The following is a 20,548-nucleotide window of genomic DNA, read 5'->3' as shown; positions in this document are numbered from 1 at the left end:
CCCACTTACCTGGGCGACCACATTGGGCTTTATACCCCAACAAGGAGAATCTACATCCAAGTTAAGCAGGGAGCAGGGCGACGTAGGAATGGGCTCCTGCCCTTTTTGCTTCTAGTTGACAGATTCATGTGGAATCGAATCTGGGTAATTAATATGTTTTCTTTGGAAAGGATACGCTTTGGGAAACTAAAGGGAAAGAAAAGCGCAGTCAAAAGTTTTAAAAAAATTGTTTCCAAGACTAGAGATAATCTCTCGGAGGGAAATTAATGAGTTTGATCTCAAAGAATCTTTGAAAGATACCCGTTGAGTGTTGTTTGCTCCGGTTATGTATCAGGTAACTATACTCTCCGAGTCAGGGTGGCTCCCTTTGTCAACTTATGTATCAGAACTATAGTATGTGTATATGCCATGGCTCAGTGTGAGCATGAGTTGCTATGTAAATTTTTTGGTTTTAATATAACTATCACTCACAAAATGTGAGAGTGGAAAAAAAAATTGACGGTCGAGAGTTGAAGAGCAAAAGGTAGTGTGCACGGCAGAGTGGAGATAGTTTTATATGTGCGTGCTTTTATTTTGACGCATCTCTATCTATCTCTCTTAAGATGGTGGTTCTTCTCGAAGCATGACTTCAGATCTATCGCATGGCGTGTGGCTTGAGGTCGTTTGTTTGTGTTGTGCTTTGTGCATGAAGGAGACGAACATCAATGGGAAGGGAGGTAGAGAGGTGTTGAGAAAAGTCATCGTAGGAAGTACTAGGTGACATCCCAACAAGGGAAGGTAGGTTTCAAGTGAAACGGGAGGGAGGTAGAGAGAAAATTCCTATAGGAAGCACCAAGTGGGGAGGTGTAGGGGCCTCTAGCTAAAGTGCCAGACAATAGCTTGTGGTTCAGGCTACAGAGTGCATAAATGGAAGGAAGCGACGAGAAGTAATGGTGTCTACCATATGGAGGAGGGAGAGGGGAGAGATGCAAGTTTTTCCTATGTCATCAGCAACAACTCCTGGCATAGAGTGCTTCGAACTTCCTGCTAGACGAACAGAAGGCAGTGTGTGTGGGAATGGGAGCATCCAGATGGGCTTTTTTTGGGAAGCGAGTAGGAGGGAAGGGCATATTCCATTTAATTGATCAATTTATATTAAACACATCAAAAAATTACATTCTTCTGAACAAATAGTGCTATGAGATCCTCACAAACCCTTAGCACTATTTGACACGAGATCTTAAATGATGTCTAGGCGATGAGATCAGCGATGGAGAAGCCCATGCATGTAAACATAGGTGCACAAAGATGTCAGATACAAAAAGGTAAACAAGGACATGGGGGTGTAAACAAAAGCCAAATTTATAACCATGTGTGGTCACGTGGGTTTCAACAACCCATATATGCCTACGTGGTTAGCTCACCAAGTTCCAATCGTTGAGGTGCTGGGCTCGAATCTCACATCCCTGTTTTGTTTTGACTTTTTTTTGCACCCTTACCTTGCCCCAAGATTCGTGTGCTTCACCCTTTGTCATCAATCCCACCACCTTGGGGAATTTAAGACCCCGTGTCAAACAGTGTTGAGGCTGAGCCTCCACAAGTACATCATCACAATTCTGATAGTTACGGGGATTTACAGGGAGCCCAAACCTAGTTAGATTAATGCCACACAATAAGAAAAAAAGAGTCATGAGAAAACATCAATTGGGACAAAAGGGACCATCACCAACCTCGGATAGAGGTTGCTACCACCAAATCAAAGTCAAAAAGCAAAAGCCATGGGCTCCGCTTGGGAGTTGCATTCCATCCAACACGAATGGATGATGCCCTGGTAAGCGGAAGTCATACGACATCCATTTCCCACCTCGTCGAATTGACAACAAAAAAACCAATCGTCAAATTCTCCCTAGGAGATGCCGAGAGGACAAACTACTCTTGTGTCGTAAGAAATGAGAGGGGGGGTGAAGGATCTACGGAGACACAATGGGCGGGTCTATGGGAGCCTTCCTGTTGAGGAAAACCTAGCCCTTTAAGTATCTCTCTTTTGACAAAGAGCCTCCAAACCCATCTTGTGCTGCATCAAGCCCACACCTTGCGTCACATAGCCATGAGCATCCCTAGCTTGTGCATGCCTTGCATGCTACATTTGCTCTACAATTAAAGCTCCCTTACACTTTTTGGCGTGCCCCAAAGGGGTGAGGCTTAGTGATGCCTTCTAATGCAACAAGTGATAAAATCACAAGGCCTGCTAGGCATGATAAAAATTTCTTTTTGACATCCAATTTTTCAAGCCCCCTTTCATATGCTTTGTGTAATGCAATCAACTTATATAATTGGCCATATATAACGTTAACTTAAAGATATAAATACAAAAAATGACAAGCAATTTTGAGATTGTTTTGATAGGCAAAATAGCCCTTGACAAAAAAAGTAGGCATCAATTTTAGGCCTTGATCTGAGGGTAGATCCCACTTTAAAATCACTACATCTCTAATCTTTTAAAAAAAAAAAACATAAGCGTGCTCATAGAATTGAATTACAAAAGCACCCTAAGCTTTAGATCCCTATGCTCTACACCCCACTTTAAAAACTCTACATTTTTAAGCTCTAGAACCCTTTTTACAAATTTAAAATTGTAGATCCGTAAGTTGTAAATCCCACTTTAAAAGATTTAAAGTTCTAAGTCCTAAAACTCTAGCGTCTCGGGGTGACCCTCCTCCTACTTGTGGATCCATGTAACATTTTCACTTTCTTTAATTCAAAGTTTTACCTTCTAATAAAAAAAAAACTCCAGGTCCTCATTGGATTGGATCATAGAGACCTTACTTTAAAAGTTTTACATCTTTAAGTTCTAACTTAGCTTTAAAATCTTTAAAAATAAAAATAAAAAATCTTTAAAGGTTAAAGCCCCAAATGATAAATTCCTTCCATAAAGTTTTAACTAACAAAAATGACAACTTTAGTCTATTACCACATAGTTTGGCTAGAGGTGGTGCCATTGCACTAGTTTAGTTTATTTTGATGAACTAGTACACTAGTACAATGAAATAAACTAAACTAGTACAATGGCACCACCTCTAGCCAAACTATGTGGATTTTCTAAGCTATGTGTTTAAAGGCATCGCTTCTAGTGGTTCACATTCCCCTTTGTATCTCTCTCTTCCCTTCTATCATTCCCTCTTCCTCGTACTGGTTTGTCCCACTCCACCTGAGAGAGAGAGAGAGAGAGAGTACAAATAAGCACAACATTGAGGAGAAAATTTTCAAGAAAAATAATGTTTTTTTTCTACAACATGAAAATTTAAGAGGTAACGTTACTTTATAGCACTCATATTCTAGCTATTTTAACATGATTAAGATATTGACCTCGAGTTCAATAGAATTCTCTTGAATCTATAGCATTATACGTCGGCTTGTCTCACTTCTTTTCCCACGCGACAAATTACAGGGGGGTTATGTAGTTAGTTGACACCTTAGGCCAATAGATGGTCAAAGGTCACAAATATAAAAGCATGTCAATGCTACATTGATTTTTCCATCGTTGGTTCCTCTCAGGTCCTTATGTCACATAGCCCTTATAGATGTCTATGGGACTGTTGTACCCATCACCAAACACACACACACACACACACACACACACACACACACATCTTACGTGTACTAGGGCCTATTCCATCTTGAATAAAAAATAGGCAATCTTTAACTAAATTTTGCAAATAAATCCACGTCTATACTATTAGTCAACAAATACATGTCACCTACTATCTAGGATCCCCTCATGGGATTTTAGGCATTGAAACATACATAATCCTCAATGTATTAAAATAGAAGATCTTTATTGTGATAAATACATTTATGCTCCCTTATATTGGTGAAATTATTAGTCAACAAATACATGTCACCTACTATCTAGGATCCCCTCATGGGATTTTAGGCATTGAAACATACATAATCCTCAATGTATTGAAATAGAAGATCTTTATTGTGATAAATACATTTATGCTCCCTTATATTGGTGAAATTATTAGTCAACAAATACATGTCACCTACTATCTAGGATCCCCTCATGGGATTTTAGGCATTGAAAACATAAATAATCCTCAATGTATTAAATTAGAAGATCTATATAGTGATAAATTCATTTATGCTCCTTAATAATGCCTTCACAAGTCCACTTCTTAAGATGGCTAACTTTCATTGGAAACAATTCTTAAAATCAGTAAAAAGAAAAATTATCGAAAAACAACACAAAAACCTCCAAACCATGGCAGTGGGCCAAATGGAAGTGAGTCACTCGACAAGGAGGTCTCTAAATAACCGAATTGCCCATGTTGAGCCCTTGTGCGCTAAATTTATGATCTCCTTGACTAGACAGGACCAAGATTGGGCTATCATGACCAAGGATATGTTAAATGTAGCTAAGCTTGGTTCAAAAGGTGTCAAGTGGAAAGGGGTAGAGTTTCACAACAAAATTTTAGCACTGACGTGGTCTAGCCGATGTTTGGGTGGCATCTCAGGGGGACTAGTGAGGAAGTGCAAAAGAGCAGCTATGGTATTGGAGTGGGGGGGAGAATTTAGGTACTTCAAGAACTCCATCTTGCACTGGCCCCCCTGGCTCACTAAAGTTCTAGGACCACCACAAAGCCCCTATTGGATAGAAACTGTTAGGAAAGTGAATAATAAGGGTTTGAATTAGCTTGTTCATTTTAGGGACGGTAATAGTAAGAGCTAGAAAACCATTGACTTTATGGAAACCTAGTATCAACTAAACGGCTATGAGGTATTGTTAGTCAAGAGAGTGATAAAAGAGCTAGCTTGATAAGGTTGTAATGCCAATCTGCGAATCCGGGACTGAGTGAAGCGCTTGGAGATGGCCAAGAAGTAGTCTTTTCTACAAACCCCATTCTAAAGGCATCTATCACACATTAATGCACGAAAATAATTGGTCTAGGTCCCCCAACAAAATATGGAAGAGAAATGGGGGGGGGCGGGGGGGGGAACTGTAGAAGTCATGGATAACATCTCGAGGCCAAAGTGGTCACATCAAAGTTGAGCCACCCTTCAATTGGCTTCCAAAGAAAAAGTAAAGTTTGCCTTGGACAGGAAATGTACATGAAATTTGACTTCAAAGGTTGACACTTGAAGATTGAAAAGCTTTATACGCTCCAAGCTTCATAAAAACGAAACACTTGGAGGATTTCTTTGGCCTTGAAATTTTAAAGCTGCATTATATATAGTATAGTATAGATAGCTAGATAGATACCAATACATTTTGAAAATATTTTTCATTTGATTTTAAGGTGGCCTTTTTTTGGACCTTGGTTCGTTATTGGCCCCTTTACATTAGTCCCTCCTCTTGAGGTCCGAATCAAGAAGGTATAACAATGGAATAAATTTGTCCAAATTCTTCTCTTTCTCCAAAGCGTTCTTGTCATATGTGGAGGCACATATCAAAAGGCCTTTTTGTCTTTCTAAAGCAAGCCTTAGGAGAGGAAAGATATACACATTTTTTTAGGGCTCTGAAAGTGAGGAAGAGTCGAGGCCGCGTGCAAGTGCTCAATGATAAGAAAGGAAATACAATTCAAAACCAAAATGAGATGATTGGACTAATGCTCAATTATCTCAGCTAGATTATAGGCCAACCAAAGACCCAATCTCAGAAAGTGGAAAAAGCCCGAGCGCTTTTAATTGGAAGTGTTGAAAAGAAGGTTCTCCCAGGAGGAAGCCAACCGCATGGAAAAGGCCTTCTCTGAGGAGGAATGCTCAGGGGCACTAAAAGCTCTTGGCAATGAAAAGTCCCTCGGTTGGGACGGATTGACGGCTGAATTCCTCAAGGAATTTTAGGATGATCTTAAGGGCCCAATCACATGGATGGCCAATCAAGCTGTTTTCGAAGAGTCATTGGATGCAAGTGTTAAGAGAGGGCTTATCAAGCCCATCCCCAAACAGATCTGTTCCTCTCAACTTAAATGTTGGCGTCCCATTACGATGATATCAGTAGCATACAAAATTATTGCCAAGGCGATAGCTCTCAAACTTGCCTCTCTCCTGAGTCGGATCATCTCTCCCCATCAACACGGGTTCATTAAAGGGAGATCTATATATGACAATATCTTGGCAGCAATGGTAGGAATAGAGTATGCATCCTTCTCCAAGCAAGAGTGCATCTTGCTGCAGCTGTGGACCTCAACAAAGCCTATGATAGAATAGAATGGTTCTATATAGAAGAAGTCATGGGAGCTCTGGGCTTTGGGCCTCGCCTTTCTCGCCTCATCACACACTAGGCGTTGGCAGCCAATCAGAGCTCCAGTTTAATGAAATAATTGTGGGCTCTTTTGAGGTTAAAAGGTCTATAAAGCAAGGATGTCCCCTAGCCTCCTTGCTTTTCGCCATCGGTTCGCATCCGCTCATTACGATGCTCGAGGCTAGTGCTGCACGGGGAGAGATTCAAGGTCTGGCATTACTAAGCAACGACCAGCTACTAGCCAAAATGTGCGCATATGATTCGCTCCTATTCTTGAAGTCGTGCCCTCAAGTTGTCATGAGAGCTCTAGAGATTGTGCAAACATTTGCCGTGGCCTTGGGATCCAAGTGCAATATAGAGAAGTCAAGGCTTATCCCCCTGTCGGAGAACAACTCCTTTGACCCTACAGTCTGGATAGGAGAGATTATCTCAAAAGAGAGTGTATTCAGACACAACCCACAAGCAAAGATTGTAATGGGTCCTTGAAAAAATAAGCTAAAAATTGAGAAGATGGGAGTTTTCTCCTCCCCTTCCAAAGCCGGATTAGAGTGATTAATGCTTCTATGATCCCGTATATTGCTTTCCTCAGCCCCGTGCTCAAGATGGCTAAGTGTAACGAGAAAGAATTCTTAAAACCAATGAAAAGGTTTCTTTGGAAGAACAACACGAAAACCTCCCGGCCATGGCAATGGTCTAGATGGGACTCGGTAGTTGCTCGCCCAATAGACCAAGGAGGGCTCGGCATTCTTAACCTTGTATCCCATGCTGAGGCCCTTTGTACCAAATTTATGGTCTCATTGGCTAAACAGGACCAAGCTTGGGCTATAATGACCAAGGAAATTCTTGATACATTAAAATTGAGATCGAAAGGGGGAAGTGGAAGGGGGTTGTTATGCACAACAAACTTCTCGCCCCAAAGTGGTTTTATCTTAGATCTGGAGGACTTTCAGTGGAGCTAATGAGGAAGTGCAAAAGAGCAGCTAAGATTTTGGAATGGGGGGAAGCAACCAGATACTTTAAGAACTCCATTTTGCAATGGTCCCCTTGGCTCTCTAAAATATTGGGGCCGCTGCAAAGCCCTTATTGGTTAGAAATGGCCAGAATGTGAATAATAAGGGGCTTGTTCGACTAGAGCAATTCTGGGATGGCAACAGGAAGTGCTAGAAAACTGCTGACTCTTTAGCCATCCAATTTCAACTCTATGGCTTTGAGATCTTACTAGTCTACAAGGTGATGAAAGAGCAAGCTTGATAAGGTGGGGATGCCAATTTGTGAATCGAACTTTGAATGGGATGCTTGGAGATGGCCCGGGAGTAGCCTCTTTTGGAAACCACATTCTAAAGGCATTTACGATGCATTAATGCACGAAGCTAATCGATGTAGCCCCCTCAACAAATTATGGAAGGCAGTGGACAAAAAAACGGTGGGAGGGAGTCATGGAGAACATTTGGAAGCCAAGGTGGCCTCAATATTTCTGTGGAAAGTGATGTGGGGTGCTCTGTCAACGGGCATAAAGATATGAGAAAGAGGAATCAGGCCCGATCGTTGCTCGGGGTGTAGAATAGCTAGTGAAGACCTAGCCCACCTTTTCATGGGATGCCGAGCAATCAGTGGCATGGCTGGGAAAATATGCAAGTGGATTCAAAGGACATGGAAAATTAAGTTCTTTAAGACTGATCTGTTCTCTGGTAGTAATAGGTTGGGAAGTCCTACTCTTCTTGTCTGCATTCAAGTAATCAGGCACTACTTCTTTCACCATATTTGGCAAGCAAGAAACCACCGCGTGTTTGAGGGGGATTTGGCTGTGGCAAGCTTTTGTGAAATCATACAAGAGAGAAGAGTAACAATCCACAGGATCGGAGGCAAAAAAGCCTCAGAGAACTGGTCTATACAATACATGTTATGATGACATCTTGTAATAAGTAAAGCCTAGGAGTAGTTGTGGTTTCTCTATCAAACAGAAAACTTGTAATCGATTGACCCTCAAGGCTCCATGTGAGCTCGAGGTTGGTGTATATTTATGATGTTCTTAATACTATCCACTCACAGTTGTGAGTTTTGAAAAAAAAAAAAAAAGGAAAGATAGGAATACATTTTATGTGGAGTATTGACTAGTTGAAATTTTCTTCAATATGTTTGTTCGTAAAAAGAGTCCTTTCATTTAAGTGCCTCATATGGGTCCATTTCATTAACATTGGTCTAATCCACTCACAATTGTGAGTTTTGCCCAAAAAAAAAAAAAAAAAAAGCATTGGTCTTGTGGTTTTTCAAGAAGGATCTCTACAATTTCAAAGTTCTACACTTCAAAATTGTACTCAAATTGTCAAATACTATTTCTTTTGTACTATCTAGAAGATCCAAAGCTGTCGTGTCTTTGATAACAACCTCTCCATGGCTAGCTTCTCAAAGATTGTACAAGAAAATAAGGATATAATATCTCTGGTAGGTAAAAGGTATAACTTGGATGATTGGCTTAGGGCGACCCCCCTCGCCATCCGGTCGCACGATGCCCCTCGCCATCGGATCGAGCCGTGCTATGTAAAGGATTTGGGCTTTTGGTAAGAGTACGCTACTAGGTACTTTTGACTAAGCTCTGATGTAACCTTCTGTCCCTCAAGACTCGGCATGTGCTTGAGGTTGATTAGTATTTTTCTTTCTCGGTGACAATTGTGAGTTTTGCAAAAAAAAGAAAAAAAGGACTTGTGGTTGAAATTGAGCTCCATCACTAGGAGTCTTAGGTTGAGAATGAGTGAAGATTTGTGGCAAATCTCTAAGTTGAGTTGGATGCCCTTTTTATTGGGTATAATGGAGATAACTGACAACAGCCCCTTGTTTTGGTCTTGTCTACGGACCCCCTTTTGTATGGAGTAAGTTGTAGATACTCCCCCCTTATGGAACTCTCATTGGTTACACCCTCTAGTATGGACCCATGGTTGGATGCCCCCCCCCCCCCCCCCCCCCTAATGGAGCTAGCACTTACTAGCTCCCCTTGTATGGACCTTACCTAGGTTGCCCCTGTACGCTTTGCCACCACCCCCTATATGCTATGTCCCCCACCCCATGGTGTATCCAACTTAGCAATTTGTGGCTAATCTATAACCTTTGATTCAAATTCACCGCGCTTATGGAAAAAAGTAAAATATGAAGCATATTAAACGAAAAAAAAACAAATCTCAAAACATTCTTTTGAGGGTCTTTTATCGACTACTTGTACTATTTATAAAAAAATTCATCACGTACTTTTGAGGTTATCATGATAAATTAAAAAAAGACCCATAAAATGTGCTCTCCTAGCCTCTCAAAAATTGCTTGATGTTTTGAAGAATCGATATCCTATGGCTAGAAAAAAATATTGAGGCTTAGAAAGAAATAGTTTCACCTAATAGACAGCGATTTTGAGGTTATACTAAATTTTGAAATGTTGCATTTGACTAATATGCAACTTTCATACATTTAAAAATACTTGAAATAAAAACTTTCTTTTATTTAGTTTTGAGTTGAGTCATGCTATATAGACATGTAAACTACCTAAGAATACTTTTTGGTCTGCAGAAGACCATAGTGAGGTGGGTGGATTTTTGGGTGCAAATTGTGGACCGTGAATGTAAGTCGATCGGATGAAGGACACGTATACAATTTTTTATTTTTTAATATTTTTTTAGATTTTTGTGAAAGGTGTTGACATTTGTGCGCCTCTTTCTTTAAAGAGGACCATTGAAAATTGGGTCACACAAAGTCTTTTTTGTCCTCTTTCACATTTTTTTGTTATTTTAGTTCGTAAAAAAATCATTTCATTTAAGAGCATGGACTCCATTTCATTAAAACAAGGTGAGGAATCACGAAGGCCTGCTGATAAAGTGAAGAAACGTTAGTATCTATATAGTGCAATGGTTATACAAAAATGTGAAGTTAGTTCTTATTGTAATGTTGAGTAAGGTGGAACGTGGTGAACACCTATTCTTTATATGGTGCACTCTTCATTTATGTCACTTCTTGGGACATAATCACACTTGCATTTTCAAGCATGTGGCTGCACATAACCCCATGCATGTTTGTGGGTCCTCAAAACACATTTATACCTTTATGGATCTAGAGCAGCATCGCAAACCGTCTCTAAGGATAATGTGATGTGGTTATTTCTAACATAATGATATGTTTCTTGAGTTGTTGTTTACATGATAAATAACACATCAAGTAGCATATGTGGCTGGGGATAAATGATGCTAAAGCTGCTCTACCAAAGCATTTACAATAGCTCAATTGTATAGGGTGGCTCCTGTAATTAAAAACTTTAACTACATGTCAATTAAAAATTTTATGGCCCTTCATGGCCTTTGTTGTATATTATGAAGTGATGTAACTCTTTGAGAAGATATTTTGTAAAGTAGATAATTGATTAGTGTATCTATGAAGTGTTGTGAGAATTTCCTCTGTACCCCCAAGGGTTTTTTTCATCCAGGGACCTCAATTTGAGCAAGGGTGTTGGAGCTTTGTATAGAGCTCACCCTCATACTATATATATATATAGGTTGAGATCCCCACTTTATATGTACACTTACTGTGTAGAGTAATCACACTTTTGGGTTGCAACGTTGTGGTGTCTCGTCTCTATGATCCTCTTGTATATCAGTGTTGCTCCCTTGTCTCCACTCCTTTCAACACTTTTCACACCAAGCTCGCAAGGTCTCTAGGCCTTAGATCAATTTCAAGTGATTCTAAGGGAGGGTGCCCATGCCCCCCCCCCCCCCCCCCAAAAACCTCTTTTCCTTGTGATAAAAGCCAAACAACCCACTCCAGGAGATCAAATGAGCTCTCCACAAATTGATGAATTTATGAACTTTTCATAAACTTACAAAAATTTCCAGGCAAGCGAGTATACAAGATAATCAAAGTTAGAGAACTTCACCATAGCCAACACTTTGGAGCAAGATTTGCACAACGAGAAGGCTTCCAACAAAAATTCAAGCAGTAGCATACGCTTCATTGGCAACAATCTCAAAGGGAGCTTCGACGACAATAGAGTTTTGCAAGATTTCTTGATTTTAAATGCTCAAAATTGACAAGATCTTTTTGGGCAAAGGTGTTGTGCTTTGGCTAGACACATTAGCAGTTGGAGATGGTCTTGCGATAGCGGGAGGCACTATGGATGGAGCAACTGGGGGTGGTCTAACAATAGGTGGAGGTCCTATGGCCACAGTGGAAACGTGAGCAACATGGGGTGTATGAGCTACAATAGAATGTCCTGCAGCAGCTGTACTAGAGCCTTGGGCAATGGGAGAGGGACCACAAACTGAACAAGAACATGTGAAAGTACTCGCAATAGGTGAAGGGATGACACCAAAAACCTGCACAAATGGAGCCGATCGCGCACCAGTAAGAGGTTGCATGGGAGCCCTAGGAGCTAAGAGTTGGGCAGTTGGAGAAATAGGCTGCAAATTATGGGGGCGACCTAGAGTCGCAGCCACAGGGGGTGTATGGGGATCACAAAAATTTGCACTATGGTCTTGGGAGTCCCCGATAGAATCATTAACTTGGAAATCTAGCCAGTTTTCGTCCTGAAGCATACCCAAAAAGCTCGCATCACTCCCCACTTGCGTGCTGAAGACCACATCCTCTTCCCTAGACTCACTCTCTTCTTGAACGCTATTTGGCCTAGTGCCCCCCCCGCGACCGTTTTGGAATGCGGCATTAAAATGGCTCATTGTTCACCCTGGCACCCACACATCTGTCCAAGTCACAAAATGTTATAGTGCAATAAAACAAATTTTAATATTGAGTGTGTGTTTGTGCGAGACAATGAAACCAATCTTCATATATTAAGATTTATTCACTGTGTGTGTGTGTGTGTGTGTGTGTGTGTGTAAGCTGCATAAGAACTTAACAAATTGGCAAGCTGGTGGCAATACAATATCATGAAAAATGTATGTGTGATTAACAGAATTCATTGCATTTTTAATAGTGTTTGTTGAACAGCACGTATCCTTTAAGTATCATCAGAAATGTTAAAATTGTGTATGTGAGACTTCATAACCATTTGGCAAGCAACTATGGAAAGCAAAAAAATATCACGAATGAAGATTGTATGTGTGGATGTATATAAGCTTCATATGCTAAACAATTCCAATGGGATAAAACTTCAATGGAAACTTTAGTTAGTCCCTTGAAAATCAATAGTAATATGCAGATTAAAAATGAAGTGAGCTACTCACTAAAACAAATACTCATACCAGGCAGCCAAATAACGATCGAAGACAACAATTTGATGTTACTCCAAAAATATAAAATGAAGACAACAATTAGATGTTACGCCAAAAATATAAAATCAAGACAACAAATTGGTTGAGTTGAGTTGGTAAACTGGCGGCCCTGGCCTTGCAATCAGCAATGGGAGCTCACAACCTACTTGTGGGCGTTGCAGTAGGAGCCCTCCGTGCTGCAGGAAAACAGAGAGCCACAGGAATCCTGAGGTAATAATATACACCAGTAGCAGGGCTGAAATGGAATTGCTATATTGTTAGAACAATTAAAGCAATCTAATTACCTCAGGTATTGCAGTAGAATGAGCTTCAAGCTGTGCAAGCTGGAAACGGTGCGCTCGTAAGAGCTGCGCATGCAAGCTAAAGCACTTGGGCATGCGAACCCTAGAGAAAACAGCCATGCAACAGAACTGCACGAGCTGCATGCGCTATGGAAGGTTAACGAAGGGGAAGAAACAACTACAGGTGCGCATGTGAAATAGCCGCTAGAGGAGGGGAAGGCCGTTGGCAAGGCGCGCGTTGATTGGTTGGAATGAATGAGCACGAGCTGGCTGGGAGAGGCGAGGGTTGGGCTACAACGGCCAGCCAGCCACTCCACGGTGAAAAAAAGGAAGTGCCGCGTAATGAAGCGCCCCTGCACGATTCTTTATGGCTGTCGTCGCCTTGTGCTCATGCTAATAAGACAACGTACTGGCAGGCTCACAGTGCGCGTTCAGAGATCCACTCTTAGGAGAGAGCTCATTTCAGGCTGGCAGGCAGGCTAGGCTAGCCTCGTGAGTCGTGACTCGTTTAGACTGCGCGTCTGCAGCCCAAAGGCCAGTACCCTTCTCCTTTTCCACAGATCTCCCATGCGTGTAAACATAGGCAATGCTAGGCATACCGTGCGAAATTCTGCTTGGAGCCGTTTACTTTCTGCCTCGCGAGTTCACCTGCAGGGAGTTCACCTACTGTCACACGCCTTCTCCCAAATGCTGGCCATCCACATGGACGCCATCCGTCAAAGACCGCCTAACCTACCCCAACACTAAGGCCTTCCCTTAGCAGGCCAAAAATTATTTTTATCTTTGTTTATTTGGACTGCTTTAGAAAACCTTAAAGAAGAAAGCATTAGTAGTACATTCATAGAATTTTGATCTTATGATATGAAATAATGTAATATTTTGATTCGTAAATAAACCTTTTCATTTAAGACCTCCTAAAAGGACATGATATGAAATAATGTAATATTTTGATTTGTAAAAGAGTCTTTTCGTTTAAGACCTCCTAAAAGGACATTCCATGAAAATATTTGTTTATTTTTTTATTCTTATTGAACCTACTTTTTCTTAAGAATTCGTTTAATTAGTGTCTATGCTTATTAGATCTACTTTTTAGTTTGTAATAGGGTCTCTTTATTTTGTTGTTTTTCTTATTATTATTATTATTATTATTATTATTTATTTATTTATACTTTATTTTATCATAAAATGTCAATGTGAGTTTTTCACCTTGTTTAAGTAGATTCATCGTAACAGACAAGGCATCTCTACTACTTCTTTATAGAGTTTGGAAAAAATAAGTGTCATCTTAAGAATGATTTAATTTTTTTCATTTTGAAGGCCATAAAAAACTCCCCTTTTCTTTCAACATTTACACAAACTTTTACCTCACTATTTGTTGACCATTTCATCTTTATGTAGATGTGTGTGCATTTGTGTGGCGGGGCTGGGGACAACGGGAAAGTGTATTTCTCATATCCATAATCCGTTGTTGAAGGCAGTGGTGGGGGCCATACCGATCGATAGGCCAGTTTGGAACCGCTAGTTTCTAACACCTGTGTCACATTGGGACATGCAGACAACGTTTATTCTCTTCCCAACCAATCAATGGATGTGCCGACGGAGTCACCTATCACACTGAGATGTTGTCCATGTTCCCCCAACTTAGTTGGTCGTCTAGCTTAGCGACACACTTTTTCCAAAACTGTATCGCCCTCCCATGCCCGCCCAATTTTAACCCCAACACTAATCCTGCTGTATGATTGGACGCGTAGCAACTTTTCTAATTTCTCGCATGTGCTTAGTGTGACAGCATTTTTACTAGCTATTTTAATCTGAACTCTTCTCATGCAAGGGCATGTTGTTCATGGCCATCCAACTCATGATGGACACAGGGCCCAATGTGATAGGGGCCTAATTATGTGTGTATATAGACAATACAATTCTATATCAAAACAATACAATTGCACAACTAATTGACACCTACTTTCGATAAATCTTTCCCCTCCCCCTTACCTTTAGCAGACCATTGTGACTCCTCACCTTGTTTTTTGGCTTTCTAAAAGAAGCTTTAGTGTTGAGTTGTGTTAGGCATACTTTCATTGTTTTCAATGCCATGATGGAGATTTGCCTTAAATGTTATTTTCATTTTAAAATATTAAATGAATCTTTCTTTTTCACCTTTCATTTCACATCCTTAGAGTGCTTGACTTCACTTACATTTTATTCTTTTAGAATGCTAAAGTGAAGATTCACCTTGCATAATTCTAGTAAATTCTATAAATATATATACATATATTTATTTATTTTACACACACACACTCACACACACTGTAATGGAAATGGCCTATGAACTTTGAGAGTAGTAGAATTAGGAAATTAGATAAAGCACTTTTGAGAGATTACTTTGTGAGCATAGCGGGTGAACTTAATTAATGGTAGCAACATAAACATGGTACTTAGTTAACTTGTCATGAACAATACTTTTGCAAGAGAGAGAATTTAGAGAACATGACAATAGTTGAGGACCAGTCCCCCTCCAAAAGAGACTTGTATTATAGTTTCTCCCATCAAGAGAGTTTTGGTACAATACAATCTTTGTGTTCCTTGTGACCTACGTGATGCAATGAAGATGGAAAGCTTCATGCATCACAAACATAATATAAACTTGTAGAAAGCATAAAGTATCCCAAGCCTCAGTCCCAAGGCCTTAAACACCTTCAAAGGTGGAGAGAGCTAGCGGGGAATGAGGGTAGGGAAGAGGAAGAAGAAACATTCCAGAGGAGAAAGAAATAGTTCCTCAATTATCATTACTCTTCTTGATAGCATACATAATAGCATACTAATGGAAATTGAGAAGATGCCAAGCTTAAGCATTGAAGCATGGTTCTTGGTTGGATTTGCGTTCCATAGACAAGAGTGTTGATGTAGGGTCTCAATTCTCACAAGCTTGGAGAAGGAGGTGGTTTTCCTCAACTTTCACCAAGTGAGAATGCCCTTGCAAATGAGTGTGTGTGTGTGTGTGTGTGTGTGTGGAGTAACGCCCCCTAGTAGCCCCTTCCTTGCTTTGGGCGAGTGGTGACTTTTCTACATGCTGCAAGCTCATTGGACCCCTCTCCCCCTAGCCAATCACATGCAACATGCAGTCAAGTACATGGGTAGTCTTTTGACAAGTGTCTTTCTCACCCCTTAGAGAGAGAGAGAGAGAGCTTGAAAATATCTAGATATTTGTTGGATGGAAGTAGAAGCTCATTGGAACCCTCTTTAGCCCAACCAATAGCATTTAAGCACACCATGTGATTAGAGTCTGACATGTGTCCCATGTGCCCTTTTAGAAAAGGGGTGCCCCTTGGGTGAGTGGAAGGTTAGGTCAAAGATTCCCCTAACTTTGGGACTTTTATGCAGAGGAAGCTTCTGAAGCAATTTACTCATTAAGTGTGTAGGGTCTCTTTTTGACTCAAGCATCTTACCCCCCATGCATTGGAAGCTTCTCAAGCAACTTCCTCATTAAGTGTGTAGGGTTTCTTTTTGACTCAAGCATCTTACCCCCCATGGATAGGAAGCTTCTCAAACAACTTTCTCATTAAGTGTGTAGGGTCTCTTTTTGACTCAAGCATCTTACCCCCCATGCATAGGAAGCTTCTCAAGCAACTTCTCATGCATAGGAAGCTTCTCAAGCAACTTCCTCATTCAGTATGACAAGTACCTCAAGTACGTTAGTCATGAGGCATGACAAGCACCTTAGGTGGAGTTCCCACCTCAAGCTCGCCTAAGGTCAAAGGCAAGTTTAGGTCGGGTTCCCACCTCAAGCTCTCAACCCTAGCTTGCCTAAGGTCAAAGGCAAGTTTAGGTCGGGTTCCCACCTCAAGCTCAGTCGTAGCTTGCTTAAGGTCAAAGTACTTTTAACACTAACCATTGGAGGTCTTTAATGAAGCTAACCCTAAGGTCTTTTAAGCTCCATTAGTTAACTTTTCTCTTTGACATACCATCTCTCATTTGGGCCCCTTTACTATTGGCCCCCTGTTGATATAGATCCGTAAGCACATGTCTATTCTAACCCTTGTTCCCGTTTATACCACATTAAATGATCTGCTTAATATGAGAAAACCATTTGGGTTGGTTAGATATTAGATATTTAATGGCATTACCTCTCTTTTGAAATCATAGTCGTCCTCGACTATGAGGCAAAAGAGATAAAGTCATAGTCATTAGTCTTAGCGGGTATAGGATCCCTTTTTACCCTACAACATCATTCCAAGATGGATGACTAATCCACTTGGTGCTTGAGAGATATAGCTGCCGCAAGCATGTATGCTCTTTAGTCCATTTCATCTTCCCAAGTAGAGAGACAAATTCTACATGGTGTTTGAGAGACGTCGTCATCCCAAACATGATTTTTAGTATGCATATTACTTAAATTTGTGCACAATAAAGAGAGAATTAGTCTTATAAGAGAAAACATTGATCATTAAAAGAAACATGTATATTTGCTTACTCTAATGTAGCATTGTATGTGCTGACAAGGTTTATACTATCCTTAAGTTGGATTCCTTGCATCCATTTAGCATCTTCAAAAGGATAATTTTTGAACTTAATAAGATACCGTCGGATAATCTTACCATGTTATAGTACCTTGTCTTCATACGCCGAAGGATAGCTTCGGGTTGTAGTACCTCTTCTTGATCTTCGATTTTTGGAGGGTCTACAATAATTGGTTCATTTGGAGGCTCTCCTTTGTAGGGCTTGAGTAGGCTCACATGAAAAGCATTGTGTATGAGCCAATGGTTAGGCAACTTGAGTTGATAAGCCACCTCATTGATTGGCTTCAAAATTTGAAAAGGACCATAGTATCTTTTTGCTAGTTTAGCATAATAATTTTGATGGCCCGTAGGATTTTTGCCCGTCGTTTGTCTCAATCGAGCCTTAGGAAACTTAAGTAAGACCCAATCATTTTCTTTGAACGTTAAGGCCCTTCTATGCTTGACAGCAACAGCTTTTTGCCTTAGTTGGGAGAGGGATATAGCCTCCTTAATCTTTTGAAAAGATGCTTGTAGGTGACGGCTATACTCATCGGCAGCGAAGATCTTCCCATGTACTTTAAGTAGCAAGGGATTTTTAGGTCTTCCCTTCATGATTTCAAAAGGTGCTTTTCCCATAGAAATATGGATAGTATTATTATACGCATACTCTACAAGAGGTAAGTATTTTTCCCATTGTGAGCGTTGATCTAATTCTAGAACATAGGTCTTTAGTAGATCAAGAATTGTAAGATTGGCTATCTCACTTTGGCCATTTGTTTGTGGAGGATAGGCCAAAGAGAAATTCAATCTTATACCTAGATTTTCAAAGAGACCTTTCCAGAAATTACTGATCATTTTAGGATCTCTATCTGACATGATGGATGTTGGCAATCCATGGTGTTTGAAAATCTGTGATATGAAGAGAGTTTCCAAGGATAAAGTGTGCTTGCTTCCTAAACCTGTCGACTATTGTCCATATCCCCGTATTCCCATGGATAGATTTTGGTAATCCAAAGATAAAACCCATGGATATACTCTCCCATGGTAAATTAGGAATTGGCAATGGCTGGAGTAATCCAGGTTGCTTCCCTCTATCATACTTGGTCTTTTGGCATACCACACATTTTGAAACATACTCTTGTATGTCCACTTTCATGGTAGGCCAATAAAAGTACGTCTCTACTCCTCGAAGAGTAGGTTGAATGCCTCTATGCCCCACATAGAGGCATTCAACCTAGGGCCCCGCATAGGGACGAGCATGGGATTCATACATGACTTTCTCACAAAGGGAGTGGGTAACACATAGCCTATTGCCATGGAGAAGATAACCATCCTGCAAGGTGAATGGTTCCTCTTTCTTCCCCAAAGAAAGGGCTGACGTTATGTCTTTAAAGTCAAGGTCATTAGCATATGCATCTATCATAGAAGATAGATCATTGTGAGTTGCTATTGACACATCATTAACTTTGGTCGTGTGCATCAGCCACTTGATTGTGCTTACCAGCAATGTGAGCAACGTGGAAATTAAATTGTGGAAGAAAATTTGTCCACCTCATTTGTTTGTCAGAAAGCTTTGTTTGCATCATGAAGTACTTGAGACTTTGATCGTCTGCTCGTAAGATGAACGGAGTCCCCAATAGATAGTGCTTCCATGTGTCTAGGGCATGTAGAACAGCTGACAACTCTTTCTCATAAATGTCTAAGACCCGTTCATCCGTGTTGAGCCTTCGGCTCTCATATGCTATGGCATGCCCTTCTTGAAGCAAGACTGCTCCAAGACAATCACCACAAGCATCACATTGGACCTCAAATGGCTTTGAGATCTCCAGAAGCATAAGGACTGGTTGGGAGATAAGCTTCTCTTTGAGCTTGTCAAAAGCACTTTTCTCCTTAGCGGTCCATGAATACTTAACGCTTTTCTTTGCTAAGTCATGTAATGATCCTGCTATTTGAGAGAATTTTGCTATGAAGCTGCGTCTATAGTATGCCCACATACCGATAATCTTCTTAGCTCATGTAGACTCCTTGGATTAGGCCATGCTTTTATTACCTCCACTTTGATGGATCCATACAAATACCATCTCGAGAGATAATATGACCTAAGTATTGAATCTCTTGAAGGAAAAATTCGCTTTTCTTTTGATTGAGAAAAAGATTATTCTCCCTTAATGCTTGAAAACGACTTGGAGATGTTGCTTGTGTTCCTCCAAGAAATTGGAGTAGATGATGATATCATCAAAGAACACTCCAGTGAATTTGCGGTAGGGTCTAAAAATTTTCTCCATTAATCGATTGAATGTAGCTGGTGTATTAGTCAAGCCAAAAGGCATGACTAGATATTCATAAAGGCCAAACGTTGTACGAAACACAATCTTTAGGATATCTTCATTCACTATCCTTATTTGATGGTAGCCACTTTTAAGGTCAATCCTATTGAAGTAGGTAGAGCCTTGTAGCTTATCAAACAGATCTTCTACCCGAGGTACGGAAAATATGTTTTTGATAGTGATATGGTTTAGTGCACGATAGTCCACACACATGCGGTATGTACCATCTTTCTTTTGCACTAAAAGGACTGGAGAGAAAAAGGGAGAGGATCTAGGCCTCACCATTCCTTTGTCTACCAATTCTTGTACTTGCCTCATGATCTCCTCTTGTTGAGCTTGTGAAACTCGATAGGGAGGTTTGTTAGGCGGTGAGCTTCCTGATAGGAGCTCAATTTGATGGTCATTATCCCCTCGTTTTGGAGGTAAGTCCATAGGGATATCATCGATGAACACATCTTGGAATCCTTTTAGAAATTTAGATAAGTCTAACTGTTCTTGATTCCTACCATTCACCTTTGATGAAACATTAGGACCTTTTAGGGATTCTTTGATAGAAATCATGTACACAGAAATTGAGCTTCTCATTGATTTATCAAGGGCAAGAGGATTTACAAGTGGTATAGTATGACCAGACTCATTAGCATCTATATACATATTCTTTCCCCCGTAGGTGAATTAGATTCTCCTTTCAGGGAACTTCATGCTGACAGCCATGTGGTTGAACCATGGTACCCCTAGGATAGCATCCTCATGTTGGAGAGGAGAGATAAAGAAGTCTTCTTTGTCGACCTAGCTTTGGACATGAAGCCCCAACTTCCCAATCAAGGGATTAATGGAGGCTTGCTGTCCCTTGAAAGTGGCATCAGCAGTTACAGCATCTCCCATCTCAAAAGCTTGAATGCCCAACTTGGTGGCCAACTCCATTGATATGAAGTTGAGAGTAGAACCAGGGTCAAATAAGATG

General features: G+C 40.6%; 1 protein-coding gene across 1 annotated transcript; it reads right to left on the bottom strand.

Annotated features, from left to right (window-relative positions):
- Positions 1–12,524: 12,524 nt before the first annotated feature.
- On the bottom strand, positions 12,525–12,907 carry LOC147449570 (uncharacterized). Its single transcript, XM_086522641.1, has 2 exons — positions 12,765–12,907; positions 12,525–12,656 (listed from the first exon to the last, which is right to left on the bottom strand). Exons 1-2 carry the CDS (start codon positions 12,903–12,905, stop codon positions 12,546–12,548), a joined length of 252 nt encoding a protein of 83 aa, XP_086378767.1. The 5' UTR covers positions 12,906–12,907; the 3' UTR covers positions 12,525–12,545.
- Positions 12,908–20,548: the final 7,641 nt, after the last annotated feature.

The sequence above is a fragment of the Adiantum capillus-veneris genome, chromosome 10, assembly GCF_014529385.1.
Source record: "Adiantum capillus-veneris isolate H3 chromosome 10, ASM1452938v2, whole genome shotgun sequence".
Classification (NCBI taxonomy): domain Eukaryota; kingdom Viridiplantae; phylum Streptophyta; class Polypodiopsida; order Polypodiales; family Pteridaceae; genus Adiantum; species Adiantum capillus-veneris.
Note: the sequence above shows the minus strand (reverse complement) of the source record. Positions and strands in the feature narration are given on the sequence as shown.